We start from the raw sequence: 20,175 nt of genomic DNA on the forward strand, positions 1-20,175 counted from the left end.
TCTTCTATATCCATTCATCTGTTGATGGACACTTAGGTTGCTTCCATATCTTGACTATTGTAAATAATGCTGGTATGAACACTGGATACATGTAACTTTTCAAATTAGTGTTTTTGTTTTCTTCAGATATATACCCAGGAGTGGAATTGCTGAGCCACATTATAGTTCTATTTTTAGTTTTTTGCAAAACCTCCATACTGTTTTGCACAGTGGCTGCACGAATTCACATTCCCACCAACATTGTATGAGGGTTCCCTTTTCTCCACATCCTCACTAGCATCTGCTATTTGTGTTCTGTTTGTTGATGGCCATTGTGACAGGTGTGAGGTGATATCTCATTGTGGTTTTGATTTCATTTCCCTAATGATTAGCGATTTTGAACATCTTTTCATGTGCCTGTTGGCCATCTGCATTTCCTCTTCGGAAAAAAGTCTATTCAGGTCTTATGCCCATTTTTTAATCAGGTTTTTTTTTTAATATTGAGTTGTATGAGCATTTATATATTTGGGATATTAACCCCCTATTGGTCATATCATTTGCAAATATTTTCTCCCATTCAGTAGTTTGTCTTCTTATTTTGTTGATGGTTTCCTTTGCTGTGCAAAAGCTTTTAAGTTTAATTAGGCTCCATTTGTTTATTTTTGCTTTTATTTCCTTTGCTTTAGGAGATAAATCTAAAAACATATGGCTGCAATTTATATCAAAGAGTGTGGTCTGTTTTCCTCTAGGAGTTTCGTTTCTAGTCTTACATTTAGGTCTTTAATCCATTTTGAATTTATTTTTGTATGTAGTGTGAGAAAATGTTCTTATTTCATGCTTTTACATGTAGCTGTCCAGTTTTCTCAGCACCAGTTTTTGAAGAGACTATCTTCTCCATTATATATTCTTGCCTCATTTGTCATAGATTAATTGGCCATAAGTGTGTGGATTTATTTCTGCATTCTCTGTTATATTCCATTGATCTTTGTGTCTGTTTTTGTGCCAATACCATACTGTGTTAATGACTGTAGCTTTGTAGTATAGTCTGAAGTCAGGGAGCATGATTCCTCCACTTCTGTTCTTTCTCAAGATTGTTTTGGCTATTCGGGCTCTTTTGTGTTTCCATAAAAATTTAATTTTTTTTGGACACACTGCACGGCTCGTGGGATCTTAGTTCCCCTACCAGGCATTGAACTCGGGCCCTTGGCAGTGAAAGCACAGAGTCCTAACCACTGGATCTCCAGGGAATTCCCTCCATATAAATTTAAGAATTATTTATTCTAGTTCTGTGAAAAATGCCATTGATATTTTGATAGGGATTGCATTGAATCTGTAGATTGCCTTGGGTAGTATGGTCATTTTAAGAATATTAATTCTTCCAGTCCAAGAACACAGTATATCTTTCCATCTGTTTGTGTCATCTTCATTTTCTTTTGTCAGTGTCTTATAGTTTTCCAACTGCAGGTCTTTTATCTCCTTAGGTAGGTTTATTCCTAGGTATTTTGTTCTTTTTGATGCAACTGTAAATGGGATTATTTCCTTAATTTCTTTTTCTGATAGTTCATTGTTAATGTATAGAAATGCAACAGATTTCTGTACATTAATTTTGTATCCTGCAACTTTACCAAATTCACTGATGAGCTCTAGTAGTTTTCTGGTGGTGTCTTTAGGATTTTCTATGTATAGTACTATGTGATCTACAGAGTGACAGTTTTACTTTTTCCTTTCAAATTTGGATTCCTTTTATTTCTTTTTCTTGTCTGACTGCTGTGATTAGGACTTCCAATACTATATTGAATAAAAATGGCAAGAGTGGACATCCCTGTCTTGTACCTGATCTTAGAGGAAATCCTTTCAGCTTTTCACTGTTGAGTATGATGTTAACTGTGGGTTTGTCATGAATGACCTTCATTATGTTGAGATATGTTCCCTACTCTATGCCCACTTTCTTGAGAAAAATATCATAAATGGATGTTGAATTTTGTCAAAAGCTTTTCCTGCATCTATTGAGATGATCATATGATTTTTATTCTTCAGTTTATTAATGTGGTATATCACATTGAGTAATATGAAGATATTGAAAAGTCCTTCCATCCCTGGGGTAAATCCAACTTGATCATGGTATATGATCCTTTTAATGTGTTATTGTATTTGGTTTGCTAGTATTTGGTTGAGGATTTTTGCATCTATGTTCAGCAGTGATATTGGCCTGTAATTTTCTTTTTCTGTCATATCTTTGTCTGGTTTTGATATCAGGGTGATGCTTGCCTTATAGAATGGGTTCAGAAGTGTTACTTCCTCTGCAACCTTTTGGAATAGTTTTAAAAGGATAGGCATTAACTCTTCTGTAAATGTTTGGTAGAATTCACCCATGAAGCCATCTGGTCCTGGACTTCTGTTTCTTGGGAGTTTTTAAATTACTGATTCAATTTCATTACTGGTAATTGATCTGTTCATATTTTCTATTTCTTCCTGGTTCAGTCTGGGAAGATTGTATCTTTCTAAAAATTTGTCTGTTTCTTCAAGGTTGTTGATTTTATTGGCATAGAGTTGTTCATTGTAGTCTCTCATGATTCTTTATATTTCTGTGATGTCAGTTGTAACTTCTCCTTTTTCATTTCTGATTTTATTGATTTGATCCCTCTTCATTTTTTTCTTGATAAGTCTGACTAAAGGTTTTATCAGTGTTGCTTATCTTCTTAGAGAACCAGCTTTTAGTTTCATTTATCTTTTCTATTGATTTTTTAGTCTCTATTTTATTTATTTCTGCTCTGATCTTTACTATTTCTTTTCTCCTACTGACTTTGGGTTTTGTTTGTTCTTCTTTTTCTAGTTCCTTTAGGTGTAAGTTTAAGTTGTTTATTTGAGATTTTTCTTTTTTCTGAGGTAAGCTTGTATCACTATAAGCTTCCCTCTTAGAACTGCTTTTGCTGCATCTCATAAATTTTGGATCATTGTGTTTTCATTTTCATTTGCCTTTAGGTAAGTTGTTATTTCCTTTTTGACTTCCTCAGTGTTCCATTTGTTGTTTAGTAGCATATTGTTTAGTCTCTTGTGTTTTTTGCAGTTCTTTTCTAGTAGTTGATTTCTAGTCTCATAGCGTTGTGGTCGGAAAAGATGCTTCATATGATTTCAGTTTTCTTAAATTTACTGAGGATTGTTTTGTGGCCTAGTATGTGATCTATCCTGGAGAATGGTCCATGTGCACTTGAAAAGAATGTGTATTCGGCTTTCAGATAGAATATTCTATATATATCAACTAAGTCCATCTGTTCTAATGTGTCATTTAAGGCTTATTGATTTTCTGTCTGGATGATCTGTCCACTCATGTAAGTGTGGTGTTAAAGTCCCCCACTAGTATTATGTTACTGTCGATATCTCCGTTTATGGCTGTTAATAATTGCTTTATGTATTTAAGTCCTCCTATGTTGCATGCATATGTATTTACAATTGTTATATATTCTTCTTGGATTGATCCCTTGATCATTATGTGTAGTGTCTTTGTCTCTTGTAACAGTCTTTGTTTTAAAGTCTATTTTGTCTGATATAACTTTTGCTACCCCAGCTTTCTTTTGATTTCCATTTGCATGGAATACCTTTTTCCATCCCCTCACTTTAGTATTTGTGTGTCTTTAGATCTCAAGTGAGTTTTTTGTGTGCAGCATCTATACAGGTCTTGTTTTTGTATCCATTCAGCCACTCTGTGTCTTTTGATTGGAGCATTTATTTCACTTACATTTGAGGTAATTAGTGATACCTAAGTTCTTATTGCCATTTTGTTAATTGTTTTGGAATTGTTTTGGAATTGTTTTGTGGGTCTTTTTTTTCCCCTTCTTTTGTTCTCTTGTCATGTGATGTGATGAGTATCTTTAGAGTTTTGTTTGGATTCTTTTTTCTTTTTTGTATGTATATCTATTGTAGATTTTTGGTTTGTGGTTATGATGAGGTAGGTGGGTATACATACATATATATATGTGATTGTTTTAAGTTGCTGACTGCTTAATTTCAAATGCATTTTAACAACCCTGCATTTGTACTCTCTTCCTCTCATGATTACTGTTTTTGATATCATATTTTACATCTAATTGGTTGTGTATTCCTTACCTGCTTATTGTGGATATTAATGATTTTACTACTTTTGTCTTTTAATCTTCCTACTAGCTTTGTGCATGGATAATTTCCTACCTTTACTTATGTTTGCCTTTACCAATGAACTTTTTCATTTCATAATTTTCTTGTGCCTAGTTGTGGCCTTTTCTTTTTTGCTTAGAGAAGTTTCTTTAACATTTCTTGTAAACCTAGTTTGGTGATGCTGAACTCTTTTAACTTTTGTCTGTCTGTAAAACTTTTGATCTCTTCATCAAATCTGAATAAGAGCCTTGCTGAGTAGAGTATTCCTGGTTGTAGGGTTTCCCTTTCATCACCTTTATTCTTTTTTTTTTTAATTTATTTCTTTAATTTATTTCTTTTTGGCTGTGTTGTGTCTTCTTTGCTGCGCACTGGCTTTCTCTAGTTGGGGCGAGTGGAAGTTACTCTTTGTTGTCGTGTGTGGGCTTCTCATTTCGGTGGCTTCTCTTGTTGCAGAGCACGGGCTCTAGGCGTGTGGGCTTCAATAGTTGTGGCACGCGGGCTCAGTAGTTGTGGCTCGCAGGCTGTAGAGTGCAGGCTCAGTAGCTGTGGTGCACAGGCTTTGTTGCTTCATGGCATGTGGGATCTTCCAGGACCAGGGCTCGAACCTGTGTCCCCTGCATTGGCAGGTGGATTCTTAACCACTGTGCCACTAGGGAAGCCCTCCTTTCACCACTTTAAATGTATTGTACCACTCCCTTCTGGCCTGTAGAGTTTCTGCTGAAAAGTCAGCTGATAACCTTATGGGAGTTCCCTTATATGTTATTTTTTGCTTTTCCCTTGTTGCTTTTAATAGTCTCTCTTTATCTTTGCTTTTTGCCATTTTAATTAAAATGTGTCTTGGCATGTTCCTCTTTGGGTTAATCCTTTATGGGACTCTACACTTATGGGACTTGGATGTCTATTGCCTTTCCCAGGTTAGGGAAGTTTTTAGCTATTAAGTCTTCAAATATGTTCTCATCCCCTTTCTCTCTCTCTTCTCCTTGTAGGACCTCTATAATGCAAATGTTATTGTGCTTGATGTTGTCCCAGAGGTCTCTTAAACTGTCCTCATTTCTTTTCCTTATTTTTTCTTTTTTCTGTTCCACATCAGCAATTTCCACTACTCTGTCTTCCAGCTCACTGATCCATTCCTCTATATCATTTAGTCTACCATTGATTACTTCTAGTATATTTTTTCATGTCATTTATTGTATTCTTCATCTCTGTTCAGTTGTTCTGCATATTTTTGACTCTTTGTTAAGAACTTCTAACTTCTCACTCTGTGCATCCATTCTTCTCCTGGGTTTTTTCATCATCTTTACCATCACTACCCTGAACTCTTTATTAAGTAGATGTCCTGTCTCCACTTCACTTAGTTCTTTTTCGTGGGTTTTGTCTTATTTCTTCATCTGGAGCATGTTCCTCTGCCACCTCATTTTGCTTAAGTTGCTGTTTGTATTTTTATGTATCTGCTAAGTTAGTTACATTTCCCAACCTTGGAGAAGTGACCTTCTGTAGCAGATGTCCTATGCATCCCAGCAGTGCACTTCTTTCTCATCTCCCAAGCTATATGCTCTAGGGGTTCCCCCTATGAGGGCTACCTGGAACCTTCTCTTGTGGACAGCTGAATATGTGGGCAATCTGGTAGGTTTGGTTAGCCTCCAGTCTGGTTGGTTGCTAGGCTCTGCCTTGTGTGGAGGCTGCCGGCTGCTGGTTGGCGGGGCTGGGTCACGAGGCCGCTGACTGAAGAACTAGCCCAGGGGGCCCCAGGGCTAGTGCTGGCTCACTGGTTGGCAGAGTCAGGGTCCAGAAGACTCCATGGTTGTTGCCCACCTTCCTTGTGGGTGAAGCCAGGTCCTGGGGTTACTTCCAGACTACTGGCAGGCAGAGAAGGTCCTGGAGTTGGTTGCAGGGTCCAGGGATTCCAGAGATGGTATCAGATTGCTGCTGGTGGGGGGTGGGTTTCTGACACAGGGTCTGGGGTGTCCAGAAGCTTGAATTAGCCTGCTAGTGAGCAGGGCTGGGGCCAGGCTTGTCCCAGGGCAGGGTCTCTGGCCTGTTGGTAGATGGGCTGTGTCTGCAGGCTGCTGGATTGTGGTTTTCTTGCATCTGGTCCCTGCCCACTGGTGGCTGGAACTAGGTCCTGGGCCCTCTGGTAGGCAGGGCCACATCCAGAGGCAGCTGTGGGCTTAGGGGGTCTTAAGGCAGCCTGTCTGCTGATGGGCGGGGCTGTGTCCTTGCCAAGTTAGTTGCTTGGCTTGAGGCGCGCCAGCACTGGTGACTGCAGGCTGTTGGGCCAGGGCAGGGCTGGGTCCTGGGGGTAATAAGCCAGAGGGAGGATTCCACAACGGTGCCTGCCAACACCAATGTCCACATGGTAGAAGGAGCTCCCAAGAATGGCTGCCACCAGTGTCTGTGGCCCCAGGGTGAGCTGCAGTTGCCTCCTGCCTCTCTGGGAGACTCTCCAAGATCAACAGGTAGGTCTGTCCCAGGCTCCTATCAAATTATGGCTTTTATTTTGGGTCCTGGAGTGTGTGAGATTTTTTGTGCACCCTTTAAGAGTGAAGTCTCTGTTTCCCCCAATCCTCTGGGACTCCCACAATTAAGCACCACTAGCCTTCAAAGCCAAATGCACTGGGGGCTCATCTTCCTGATGCAGGACCCCCAGAATGGGGAGCCCAACGTGGGGCTCAGACCTCTCACTCCTGTGGGAAAACCTCTGCAGTGTAATTATTCTCCAGTTTATGGGTCATCCACCTGGGGTTATGGGCCTTGACTATATTGTGAGTCCACCTGTCCTACCCACCCCATTGTGGTTCCTTCTTTATGTTTTTAGTTGTAGAAGATCTTTTCTGGCTGGTTCTGGTCTTTTTCATTGATGGTTGTTCTGCTTACAGTTGTTATTTTGGTGTGCTCCTGAGAGGAGGTGAACTCATGGTCTTTCTACTCTGCTGTCTTGACTGATCTCCATGAAAATTGTCACTCTTGAGCAGCTGGGTTTTTTTGCTTTGTTTTGAAGTACAGTTGATTTGTAATATAATGTTAGTTTCAGTTTCGGATGTAAAGCATTGTCATTCAGGGTTTTTGCAGATTATACTCCATTATAGGTTATTATAAGATAATGGGTATAATTCCCTGTGCAATACAATATATCCTTGTTGCTTATCTGTTTTATATATAGTAGTTTGTATCTGTTAATCCCATACCCCTAATTTGTCCCTGTCCCCTCCCCTTTCACCTTTGTAACCACAAGTTTGTTTTCTATATCTGTGAGTCTGTTTCTGTTTTGCCTATGCATTCATTTGTATTATATTTTAGATTCCACATGTAAATGATATCATACAGTATTTGTCTTTCTCTGTCTGACTTATTTCACTAAGCATAATATTCTCTAGGTCCATCCATGTTGCTGCAAATGGCAATATTTCATTCTTTATTACGGCTGAGTAATATTCCATTGTGTATATACCACATCCTCTTAACCCAATCATCTGTTGATGGGCACTTGGAAGCAACCCAGGTGCAGCTGGTTTGTTTTTAATCTACATGCACTATAAACATTGTGACTGATTATGCTTCATACTTTATTTTGTCCATAGAAAACTCAGAGCAAATTCTGCTGTCAACACTAAAAACTATATATCAATACGACCTGTGACATTTAATTTTATGTAATAACCTACACTTAGCTTTATCACTTTATTAAAAATTATATTTTTTCCTACCTCCTTCATCTATTGTCAGTCCTACTGTATTGCATGTGTTTCTTTTGTTTTGAAAAGGTAATATACATACATATTAATAAAATTCAAGGGACTTCCCTGGTGGAGCAGTGGTTAAGATTCCGCCTGCCAATGCAGAGGACATGGGTTTGATCCCTGGTCCAGGAAGATCCCACGTGCCACGGAGCAACTAAGCCCGTGCACCACAACTACTGAGCCTGTGCTCTAGAGCCTGTGAGCCACAACTACTGAGACTGTGCACCACAACTACTAAAGCCTGTGTGCTCTAGGGCCCGTGTGCCACAACTACTGAGCCCGCATGCCACAACTACTGAAGCCTGTGTGCCTAGAGCCCGCGCTCCACAACAAGAGAAGCCACTGTGATGAGAAGCCCATGCACCACAATGAAGAGTAGCCCCCACTCACCACAACTAGAGAAAGGCCGTGTGCAGAACGAAGACCCAACACAGCCAAAAATAAATTAAAAATTAAAAAAAAATTCAATACGGCAAAAAGCATACCTAGAAAATAAAACTCAAGCTAGAAGATAATCAACAAAATGAAAAGCTTCAGTTGTGCTGAGGTTTCAGAAAATCTCTCAGAAATCATTTTAAGTTCTTTAGCAGCAAAATGAATTAGTAAATGTTCACCTCATCCACTAGAAGTTATGCTATGCTTTTTATAGCTCTGTACACAAACAGGAATAGACAGGATTCTAATAAACCACGGCTAATTAATTTATACTAATTGATAATTTGATGACCCATCAGCTTTTCTCACTGGCTATTGTTTTATAGCTTTGTGGGTAATTACTTTTAAAATGTTTCAGATTTCTTGAAACTTAACTCCAGGGAAAATTTTCAATTAAAAAAAGCTAAACATTTATAGCATAATTAAGTATATCATCTTCTTTTCTTTGGACGTCAAGAGCACAGAAACAAACAGAATGGTATAGAGAAAAATGCGTCCAATCCCTTTTTTAAGCAAATTTAACAAATCTAGCTAATATAGTAACTTATAATTCAATATAACCACAACCATAAAAAGTCTTATGAAGTCAAATCATAGAGGAAGCAGTGATCAATTTTTCCCATAGTCATAATGGTAAATTTTTTATTGCCTGCTATATGCCAGGCTCTGTACTTATTCATTGAATAAATACATTTTGGCCACCTACTGTATGTCAGGTACTTTGCAGCTAGACACTGGTAAACAGAATGGACATGTAACCTGCTCTTATTTCATCTTCACACTAACTCTATGCAAGAGGTGTATGTTATGGCTGCAAAAACTGAGAATCAGAAAGGTTAACTAGCTTGTCCAGAATTACACAGCCAGTAAATGGTGTGTAGGACTTGAATACAGGTCTGTGATTCCAAAGACCACATTTTTCCTTAAAGCTACAATAATGTGTTCAAGTGTATGAGAGAAGCAAGGGAGTGCAAGCACACACAAAGTTACATAAAGGCATGAAACCCAGTAACTTGCATTGCCTAAGTGAGCTTTGCTGTTTTATCTGGCTTAGATAACCTTCTCTAGATTATTGCAACAGCCTCCTCATCGCCTCCCCTACAGTCTATTCAAAACATAGCAGCTAGAGTGACCTTAAAATACAAACCCTATTATATCACTCCTCCCGTACAGAACCCTCCAATGGAGTGTCTCCTCCCATATTCCATCCCTCCTGCTTCAGTCCCTTGAAGTAACCATAGCCATTGCTATCAGTTTGGTGTATATTCTTTCAACTTTGTGTATTCATTTGTACCCTTTTTATTGATACATATTGTTACAAAATAGAATGAGGAAAGCTTTCCGTGTTATTGGTTCCAAATTACACAACTCTTTTATCATGTTGCTATATAATGGTGCATTTTGTATTCATAAAACAAACAGCATCTTTTATAACAATTATAGTTTTATATCTATAGCATGAAATAACTTACTTTAAAAAATTACTATTGTCATAAGAGTGTAATATTTGTTATGTTGTAAGATTCATTACCAGAGAATAGATTCTTAAATTATAAGTAATTGTTAGAATTTCTTCTTTACTATAGTTACTCCCAGTTGAAACTTTTCAACTGCTTTTGCCTCCGTTCATTAGTAGACATGTTAAGGCTGTGTAAAGTAAAATGCAGAGCTGTTGGCCAGCAATGGAACCAGGGGACTTGGCTCTATTTGATAAATGAAATGTGCCGCTGTGGGTAAAGACTGCAAACTACAGCCTCACATTTGCTTTTGATGGAAAATATGATTTTCAATATATTCTATTTCGTTCATCTCCTTATTTTAGTTGTTTTGGATTTAATATATTAAAACCTTTTTATTTTTAATTACAGTCTCGAGTTGTAGCTGTACTAGATTGGGAGCTTTCAACCATTGGTCATCCTCTGTCAGACTTGGCTCATCTCTCTGTGTTCTACTTTTGGCCAAGGACCATTCCATTGTTAAGTCAAAGTCCTCATTTGCAAGAAAACATAGGTATGAAAACATAATGTTGCCTAAACTGCTATTAATATAAAATTATATTTATTTTGCTTCATAATTAATAAAAAGATTATATTGCAATCTTAGATAAATAGCTTTTGTTTCTTGAAATATTTTTAAATCATTTTATTCTATCGATTTTTTTGAATGTATCATTCCACTTCTAGTAATTTGTTACAAAATATAATCATTTGTATATAATGTTCTTTTGGAAATCAACATTTAGAGCATATTTTGTTATATGGATTATAATTATATGGATCATAATGTTTAATTATAATATTATATTTTATTATATATATAATTAATAATATAATACATTATTTATATTATATAATATAATTTATACTATATATAAGTAATATAAGTAATAATATATTATAAGATTATATTATAGTTAATATTTTAATTATAATATTATAATTATATAGATTATAATGTTTTGTTATATGGATTAATGTTTTGTTATATGGATTAATTTTATGTTCAGCTTTATATTTATATGCAATATGACATTTTAAAATATTCACCATGACATTCGTATTAAAGTTTATAGTATATACTGTTTTTATAGGGGTACCATCAATGGAAGAACTGATTTCAATATATTGCCGCTGCAGGGGAATTAATTCTGATCTTCCTAACTGGAATTTCTTTCTTGCCCTTTCATATTTTAAAATTGCTGGAATAGCACAGGTAATTAATTTTTTAACATGTGTTTCACCATTACTTATTGATGTACTGTTGACAATATTTTTGGTCTTTGGGGGTTTTATATTCCCTTTTTTTTTTTTTTTCTTTTTGGCCACATCATGGCTCAGCTTGTGGGATCTTAGTTCCCCTACCAAGGATTGAACCCGGGCCTCTGGCACTGAAAGCACAGAGTCCTAATAACCATTGGACCACCAGGGTATTCCCTTATATTCTTATCTTTAGATCAATTTAGTTTCCATAATAACAAATACAAGACATGGATAAAACATAAATCCAGAGTTTACAGAATAGGAATTTGGCAAGGGAAAAATTTGAGTAGCAAAATGTGGTATCACTTTTTGGTATAACAAACGAAAAAGATGGAAGAAGGGAGAGAGAAAGACATAATAACAAAAAGAGAAAAAGCATGTGAGAATTGGTTATTTCCTGAATATCCAATATAAGAAAGAGTTAAACTCCTTATATGATATCTGATTCAGATTATAAAACCCTATTAATCAGGGCTGATGATGAAGGAATTATCATTGTATTTCCCAAAGCCAGCACAGTACCTAGCATACAGAGCCTCTTAATTATGTGTTTGAGTGAGTAGATAAGCTCACTCAAACACATAATTAATTAATTGTCCATTTCCCATTTTCTAATAATGTGATAGTTATTGATAAATTTTGAGAGAAAACTGAACATAAATTCAGTTTTTTAAATTTACAGTTTAGACAATTGCATTCTTCATTATACTAACTCAGCTCCCTTATACTTTGAGTCTTAGTTTTTTTAAGAAATTGAGATGCTTCATCTCTGGTAAGGGGTTAGGGCTTGGAGGAAGAACAAGTAAATAAGAGATTTTAGAAACAAAAAAGAATGGGAAAAGAAGGATTAACGAAAATTATGGTTATTTTTCCCTGTCCTCAGAGTTCATGCTGCCCTCCAATAACTGAAATGTCTAGGAAATAGTTGTCTTACATCTCATCCTGTAGTTTAGAATCATATTAATCATATTAGTTAATCATGTTGATTGGATGCATTTCTCAAAATAGGGTTTATGGTATGTTTCTATATCTGTCAGTTTCCAAAGTGAGATAACAGATAGGCTTTGAATTTAAAATGTATTTTCATTTCAGATAAAAGCTTGACATGGTTTATGATCGAAATTAATATGTATGTCATAAACTATGTAGTTAGTAGCCTTAGAGATGATCATGAACATTCCATTCTAACTAGAAATGTGAAATTGGAAATGACGGAAAGACTGCTACAGTGTTTTATTGTACAAAGAATTATATAAAGAAATAAACTAATGAAATTCAGTTCATTGTGTTTGGGACAGGGAACAGGAGAGTATATTATGTTGGAAACACAGAACATGGAGAATTAACAAAGAAAAACAGATGAGCATTCAGCTAACACTGTTCAAAGGAGAATAGTTTCACCTAAATTAGGGGTCCAAAAAATGAGATAAAATATTCTTAGAAGTCTCTCATTGCCTTCTCTTTGGTTTTATAGTTTTTAATTTTATTTTAGTTTCTTTAGATTTTTTTTTTTCTCCACTGTGAAGGGAGAGCAGTGATCTTTAGAGGTGATGTAACTTGCCAATTTGGTATCTTTAGTAACTGCTAAACTCATTTTAAAGTTTGGTTTGATTTCCAGTTATAATTCTGTTATGATGAGAGTATGTTAACCAAATGATACAAGTGTAATTCTTTAACTTGGAGTGGTATAATTATGCCTGCATGTAAATTAATAGAACTGATAGTCTGATTTATATCTTAGTACCTTGTAAGTTTAGTGATTCACGTAGCTGGGAAACTGTGGAAAGACTGGATAGTTGAAGAATAGTTTTCCATGAATTTTAATCACTTTGTATTAATTTACTTATAGGGAGTATATAGTAGATATCTTCTGGGAAATAATGCATCTGAAAGTAGCTTTCAGTTTGCCAATATTGTGCAACCTCTGGCAGAAACTGGATTACAACTCTCAAAAAGGTAAGCAAAATATAGATTCTGTGGCTAACTCAATTTAGAGCCTTTATTAGCTATGTGAAGGTCATAAACTTTAGGGGGATAGGGATTGTTTTTATTGCTTACAACACCAGAATTGCTGCTGCCAATCATGGTAAAAATTTTTTTAGTAAATCTCTTTTATGCTTGAAAATAAATTGACCTCAGATTTAAAGAAAATACCCATTTAATGATTAAAAGGGGTTTGTGGGTTTTTTTGCAATTTGAATGTATAAACCTTTAAGATATTGATAAAATTCTCAAATGTTTCCTTCTAATATTTAAGTTACTTACATATACCTGTTTAAAGTTATGTATTATATAAGATGATTTATTAAGTTTAGAAATGTTGCTCTCTTCCACCATGACATTGCATGAAACTGTATTCAGACATTTCATAAGAGTCTTTGAAATTCCTATCTCCATTAGTGGAGCACTTTTGAGACATCTAATACACTTTCTCCAAACACACTGCCATCTAACAGGTGTGATGGAGGGGAGAAATAAATTAGGGGGTTGAGATTAACATATACACACTACTATATATAAAATAGATAATCAACAAGGACCTACCATATAACACAGGGAACTCTACTCAATACTCTGTAATAACCTATATGGGAAAAGAATCTGAAAAAGAATAGCTATATGTATATGTATAACTGAATCACTTTGCTGTATACCTGAAACATTGTAAATGTTGTAAATCAGCTATCCTCCAATATAAAGCAAAATTTAAAAGAAACAAACAAAAAAAAACAGTGTGATATATAGCACTTACTGAATGCACGGATGATGCTGTCCCTGGAAATTCTGCCCAAGCCACAAGTATCCATGGCATATCATTAGGACAGTTGTGTTTTACAGTTCATCTCATACACAAATATTTGTAATCTCCACAACATGACAAATGATGATGCTGCTTTTCATAATGATCTTTAAAGGTCTTGTTTATAATGATATCCAGCAGTTGTATTTGTGAGGCATATACTAAGAGTAATTATTAAATTTGTATTCTATTTCTTTGCCTTCTTGTTTAGAGATTCTGATATGTGGCTTCAATAAAGATATTAAACTCCCATTGATTGAGGTCATGCCAGGCTTATGTTTTCTCCAAAAAGTGCTTTAAGCACTAAAGTTTAATGTTCAAAATAAATTGATTCTGCATTCCTTCCATAACATGAAAGACAAAAACTCCAAAATATGGCAACTTCTTCTGAGAGATGTTTTTGGGAAACTGGGGGGAGACATTACATTCTATTCAGAAATCTATAATAATGGTTTTGCACATCTTTGTAACTTTTTTTTTATAAAGAACTTTCAGTACTGCACTTCCACAGACTGATACTACCAGACAATTGTTTGTACAGACTAGGACAGGCCACGAAGTTCTTACTAGGGTGAAGCAGTTCATGAAACAACACATCTTCCCAGCTGAAAAGGTAAGTATTCTATAAACAAACAGAATGTATTTGTGCTCCAAGACTATTGAAGAATTACTTCTGTTATCTCTGCTTCTAGGAGTATCATGGTATCATTTCTTTGCAGTCAATCCTTACCTAGATGCCCCTCCTCACCTTAGCACTGGACTGCTGCAGAACCTGATCCTGAGAAATTCCAAGCTTCTAAAATATGCCAAGGGAATGCCACAGATAAATCTGTGGAATTAAAATTAAGTCAGAAGGAATTAGCAGTTTACAAAGTTGAGATCTTTAAATATTTTAGAGTAAAATGCTACTTTGGGGGTCTTTTCCTAAGGCAGTGACTTTCAGCCTTTTTTTTCTTTAATGGGCCCCTTTGAAAATTGAGAACTGTAGGATAAACAAGAGAGGCATACCCAGAAAATTTTGTATATCATTTCAAGCTGTTCACAGATACTACCATCACTCCCCCCACAAGCTACTATTTTAAGGTGCTAAGTTTCAGTAAATTCACTGAGAGTAGACAAGTTATGTGACACATTCATTCATTCAGTTAACAAATAATTATTAGGTACCTAATAATGGGTTAGGCCATCGAAAGTAAAAGGAAGAATAAGAACACAGGGCTTATGCTTCTACAGAGCTTATACTTTAGCATGAAAGAAAGACATTAAGTAAGAGATGATAAATGCTGTGAAGAAAAGATAAAAATTATTATAAAAATTTATATATATAAAATATACTATATATAAAATAAATAATCAACAAGGACCTACTGTATAGCACATGGAACTCTACTCAGTACTCTGTAATAACCAATATGGGAAAGGAATCTGAAAAAGAATATATATATATGTATAACTGAATCACTTTGCTGCACACCTGAAACTGACACAACATTGTAAATCAACTATACTCCAGTATAAAATTAAAATATTTTTTAAAAATAAAATTCTGAACTTTTGGGTGTTAAAAAGAAAATGCAACACTTTGAGTTCAAGATGGCAGACTGAAATCAGCATTTACCTCCCCTCACACAAATAAAATCCTCTTGAATTAACAATAAAGAAATTTTTTAAAAAATGGAATTGGTAAAAGCACAAAAACAAAAGTACACATCACAGGACTAAAGGTTTTGAAAAGAGAATGGAAAAGGATTTGGGAAGCAGAGTGGATCATACCAAAGAAAAAACCTTAACACATCTCAGAAGAATTTCTAAGTAAGAGAGGACTATAACTCAGGTGGTAACTTTTTTTTTTTTTTTTACAATGGAGTCCCCTATGATTGCCTGTTGTGGAGAGCAAGAATGAGAAGAAGAAGAGAAATCAAGATGTTTGATTTAAGAATTAACCTGTAATAGGTGGGCTGCTTGAGTTGGTTTCTAACACTCCTGGGTAGCAATGGTGTTTGCCCCAGGAAAAAGGCTGCCAGAGTACTCTAAAAAAGCATATGATGTGTTTCAAAGAAGCCAGGGTTTCAAATGACAGTTTATCTCCATTTTTTTTCTTTTTTTTTTTTGCTGTACGCGGGCCTCTCACTGTTGTGGCCTCTCCCATTGCGGAGCACAGGCTCCAGATGCGCGGGCTCAGCGGCCATGGCTCACGGGCCCAGCTGCTCCGCGGCATGTGGGATCTTCCCCGACCAGGGCACGAACCCACGTCGCCTGCATCGGCAGGCAGACTCTCAACCACTGCGCCACCAGGGAAGACCCCTCCATTTTTTTTTTTCCAGTGGTGGGTTTGGTGTAGACCCCAGCTTTCCTATCAGCCTTCCTGACTTATTCAAAGGAGACTCAAATTGGGAGAGGAAACCTAGTAGCCATGTTCTTTCATTCATAAATGTAAATGAGCGATCCAGGGAAGCATGTAGCACGGAAGAGGTGTTACAAATTGGATTGTGATACATCTGCTGAACCTCATATCATGCAGCTACTAAAATATTTACAAAGAATTTGTAATAAAGGAAAATGCTTTATGATAAAAAAAAAAGCACTCTAGTTTTAAAGGAAAGATTATCAACATTTTGTGTGGCAAGGAAAGCCATAATCATTTTGTGTCTGCATATCTTTCAAATTTGGAATATATCTACATCTAATAATGTGAGCTTTTTCTTTCTTTAAAAACTTGTACTAACATCCATAAAAACATTTTATCCTGTAGAATGACTCTGGACTGTACTAATCCCTGTTTATGAACATATGCACTTGAAAAGTAATTAGCTTTTTCAAAATAGAAGGCAGGAAAGCCTATAAAATTCTATCCAATATGATTATAACTACATATATAAAAACTAAAACAGTCATATCTAGAAAATAAGATTGTATCATATAATACACTAACCGTACATGTTAGTGTACGGTTCTTGATAGTACATATCTTTAGCTAGTAAGACTCTTGATGACTTTTTCTTAACACTTTATGTATTTTTCCAATTTTCTATAATGGGAAAAAATAAGGTCCGTTTATGCTATTCTAATGACCTTTTGAAACTCCTTGGATATCATAAAGTAAGAACATCAGAACCATCATCCATTTAAATGTTAAAAGGCAATTCTTCCTCAGGGGAGGAGGGGAAATTGGTTGAAGGTAGTCAAAACTACCTTTAACTTTCAGTTATACTAGGGATGTAATATACAACATGATAAATATAATTAACACTGCTGTATGTTATATATGAAATATGAGTTCTCATCACAAGAAAAATATTTTTTCTATTTCTTTAATTTTGTATCTATATGAGATGATGTATGTTCACTAAACTTATTGTGATAATCATTTCATTATGTATGTAAGTCAAATTATTATGCCCTATACCTTAAACATATACAGTGCTATATGTCAATTATATCTTAATAAAACTGGAAGAAAGAAAGAAATTTTAAAAAAAGGGCAATTCTTGCTATTTAAAATGGATGAGGAGTCCTAATAAAATAGCATGTAAAACAGGAACTAGCAACGTGACATATCTGAGAACACACTTTTAACATAATGATAACATTAGTCATATTTTCCTACTGAGTTTAATAATATACTAGGGAGGAACTGTTGCTTCTTTTTTTCTAACTGACTTAAGTTTAAAGTAAAAAACATATTATATTGCAAAATTATTTGTAGGCTCAGATTTAAGATTCTGAACCAACATAATACAAAGCAGTATCTCAATCAGTGAATGAGAAAGTTAGATGTTAAAGGTGATATTTGGGGAGAATTGATCAGGCACAAAGCATATCTTCTGCTTTCTTTTTTCATCAGTAAACTCTTGTTCATACTTAAAGAATTAAAGAAAGCTTCTTTGTAATGAGATATTTTATTTTAATTCTGACTCCTACCATACCACAAATAGATTTTGCAAATCTCCAAATCGATAGACTTTAGAACAGGAAGTATTAAATAATACAAATTTTTAAATAATTATATAAATGGCATAATTTAATTTCTCAGAACTGTAGTGTCATAGAGAGGTAGTCACAGATGGGGAATTTGTACATGTATTACATAACATATATCTTATCAAACACAATTGCATTGACTGTTTCCATAGTAATGTGAGGGATGGAAATAATAAACAACCCTAAACAGGAAATCTTCCAACTTAACTGACTTCCTGACAGAATGACAAGTGCTATTCATCCTGGTGCCTGTGAAAGAGCCATCCTTTGTCTTCTTGAAGTTTTAACTAAATATAACTGTATTCTATAAAGCAGAAACTAGCACACCATTGTAAAGCAATTATACTCCAATAAACATGTAAAAAAAGAAAAAAAGAAATCTACAAATGCACTACATCATCCATATCATTTTAGTTTATATATTTAAAAAATATATAGTTTATATATTCAATAAAAAAAATTTTAAATAGAAAAAAATATATAACTGTATTCTAGACTAGCCATGCTTCAATAAAAGGAACATTTTAACATATTACTTATATGACTGTAAATTGGTGGAACAATTTTAGAAAATAATGTTGTAATTTGGAGTTTTGGCCAATGTTCATAGCCTTTAATTCAGTAATTCTACTAGCCTATGTGTAGAAAATAAGTACACAGATGCTTTAATAGCAAAATATTGGAGAAGGCCCTTATAGTCCAATATTTTCGTTCATCTTGATTTAGTTGCACAAATTAGAGATTATTGTTATTATGTGGCTAGTTTTTAAATATCTATTTACCCATGTATTTATCACCTTATTTACTATTCCTTGTTACAACTCAGATGTTTCTTCTTGGATCAAACTCCTTTAATGAGAATCTGCTAATAAAGTTTACCTTTTTTTTTTCCTTTTATTTTCCTTTTTTTGCCTGAGAAAAGGGAAGTAATGATTCTCTCTGTATCATCATATCTTTTCACCACTCATATTTTCCTTCTATTGAATTTCTGTGCTTCATTCAAGAAAGGAATAATTTCTTCAGATCCTTCTTTCAATTTATTATTATTTTTTTTTGGCTGTATCTAATCTACTTTTCAACCTTGCGTAGAGCAGTGGGTCTCATTATTTGGATTGTGTCAGAATTGCCTAGAGAGCTAGTTAAGATTACAGAAATAGGAATACAAAAGTAGACTCACTGAAGTAGGATAGGGCCTGGGCTTTTGTGTTTTACCAAGTGATTCTGATGCCACCAAAGTTTGAGAACCACTGCCATTGAATTTTTAAGTTTAATTACTATGGTTTTACTTTGCTTCAAGTTGCATTCGGTTCTTTTTCAAATTTGTCTGGCCAAGTTTGATAGTCCTTTGTCATCCTTTTAATTCCTTCCTTTATTTTTGAAATCTACTGGACACAAATACTTTATATTCTGTGTTTGATCATTATTCTATCTGTGGCCTTTGCAGGTGTGATTCTGTTTTGTTGAACTATTGTTTTTGTTAATTCTTGCTAATGGTGGCTTGTTACCTTGAATGTTTAGTATTTTTTCATTCTGAACTCATGTTCTTTGGAATGGAATTTTATCTGCAGGGATTAGTTAAGACTTTTTATAAAAGCTCTTTTCCTCCAGAGTGAATTTGCTTTTGCTTCTGCCAGGTGCTTTCAAGCATTGTCACCAGGAACACTGTAAACTTAATTTTTGACTCAAAATTTTAGGGCCCCATAGGTCTGTGAATTAAGATCTCAAACTTGGGTGAAGACAGGCTCAGGTTAGAAATGTTTCTTTTTTCTCTTCCATCCTGTGAATGGCCTTTATTCCCTTGGTCTACCACTGAGGGGTGGGTTTTTCGTTTTGTTTTCTATTTTTTTCCAGTTAGGTTTTGCTGATCAGGCATCCTGGCTTTGGTGGAGGGAAGTGGTGAGCTCTGATCCTCCCTCTTGCCTTGTGTGGGGCATTTGGTTTCACCTCCTGACCCCTGCCTATGTGGCCCACTGCAAACTAGGGCCCAGGCGAACATAGATCAGCCTACATCCCCCAGACAAAGTTGGTTCCAGTGCTCACTCACACCTGAAGAGTCAGGCTTTTGTATTCCTGGCCTCTGAGGAATTTCCTTATTTTCTTTCCAGCATAGCTATGTATTATTACTACATGTATTTTTTAAATTATTTTTAATATTTTACCCAGCATTTTTAATTGTATTATCCTGGGAGGGGATTCTATGACCATCTAGTATGCCACATTGCTGAAAATGGAACACTCAAATCTTGGTATAGGATTTTGAAAGTTAATCCTCTAATATAGAGGCAGCATAATTTTGTGAGGAGCAAACATCTAGAATTTTGTATACTTCTGTGTCTGGTCTTAGAAAGAAATT

The 20,175-nt window shown here is 35.3% G+C and overlaps 1 protein-coding gene across 1 annotated transcript in view; it reads left to right on the plus strand.

The window, feature by feature from the left end:
- ACAD11 (acyl-CoA dehydrogenase family member 11) overlaps positions 1–20,175 on the plus strand; it is a 93,200-nt gene that overhangs the window by 27,517 nt on the left and 45,508 nt on the right. Inside the window, exons 6-9 of the mRNA XM_029215478.1 lie at positions 10,151–10,292; positions 10,873–10,994; positions 12,891–12,997; positions 14,328–14,454. Coding sequence (XP_029071311.1) covers positions 10,151–10,292; positions 10,873–10,994; positions 12,891–12,997; positions 14,328–14,454 — 498 coding nt within the window. The remainder of the gene's footprint in view (positions 1–10,150; positions 10,293–10,872; positions 10,995–12,890; positions 12,998–14,327; positions 14,455–20,175) is intronic.

The sequence above is a fragment of the Monodon monoceros genome, unplaced genomic scaffold (genome assembly GCF_005190385.1).
Source record: "Monodon monoceros isolate NGI ecotype Baffin Bay Population unplaced genomic scaffold, NGI_Narwhal_1 Super_Scaffold_11, whole genome shotgun sequence".
In the NCBI taxonomy this organism is placed as follows: Eukaryota; Metazoa; Chordata; class Mammalia; order Artiodactyla; family Monodontidae; genus Monodon; species Monodon monoceros.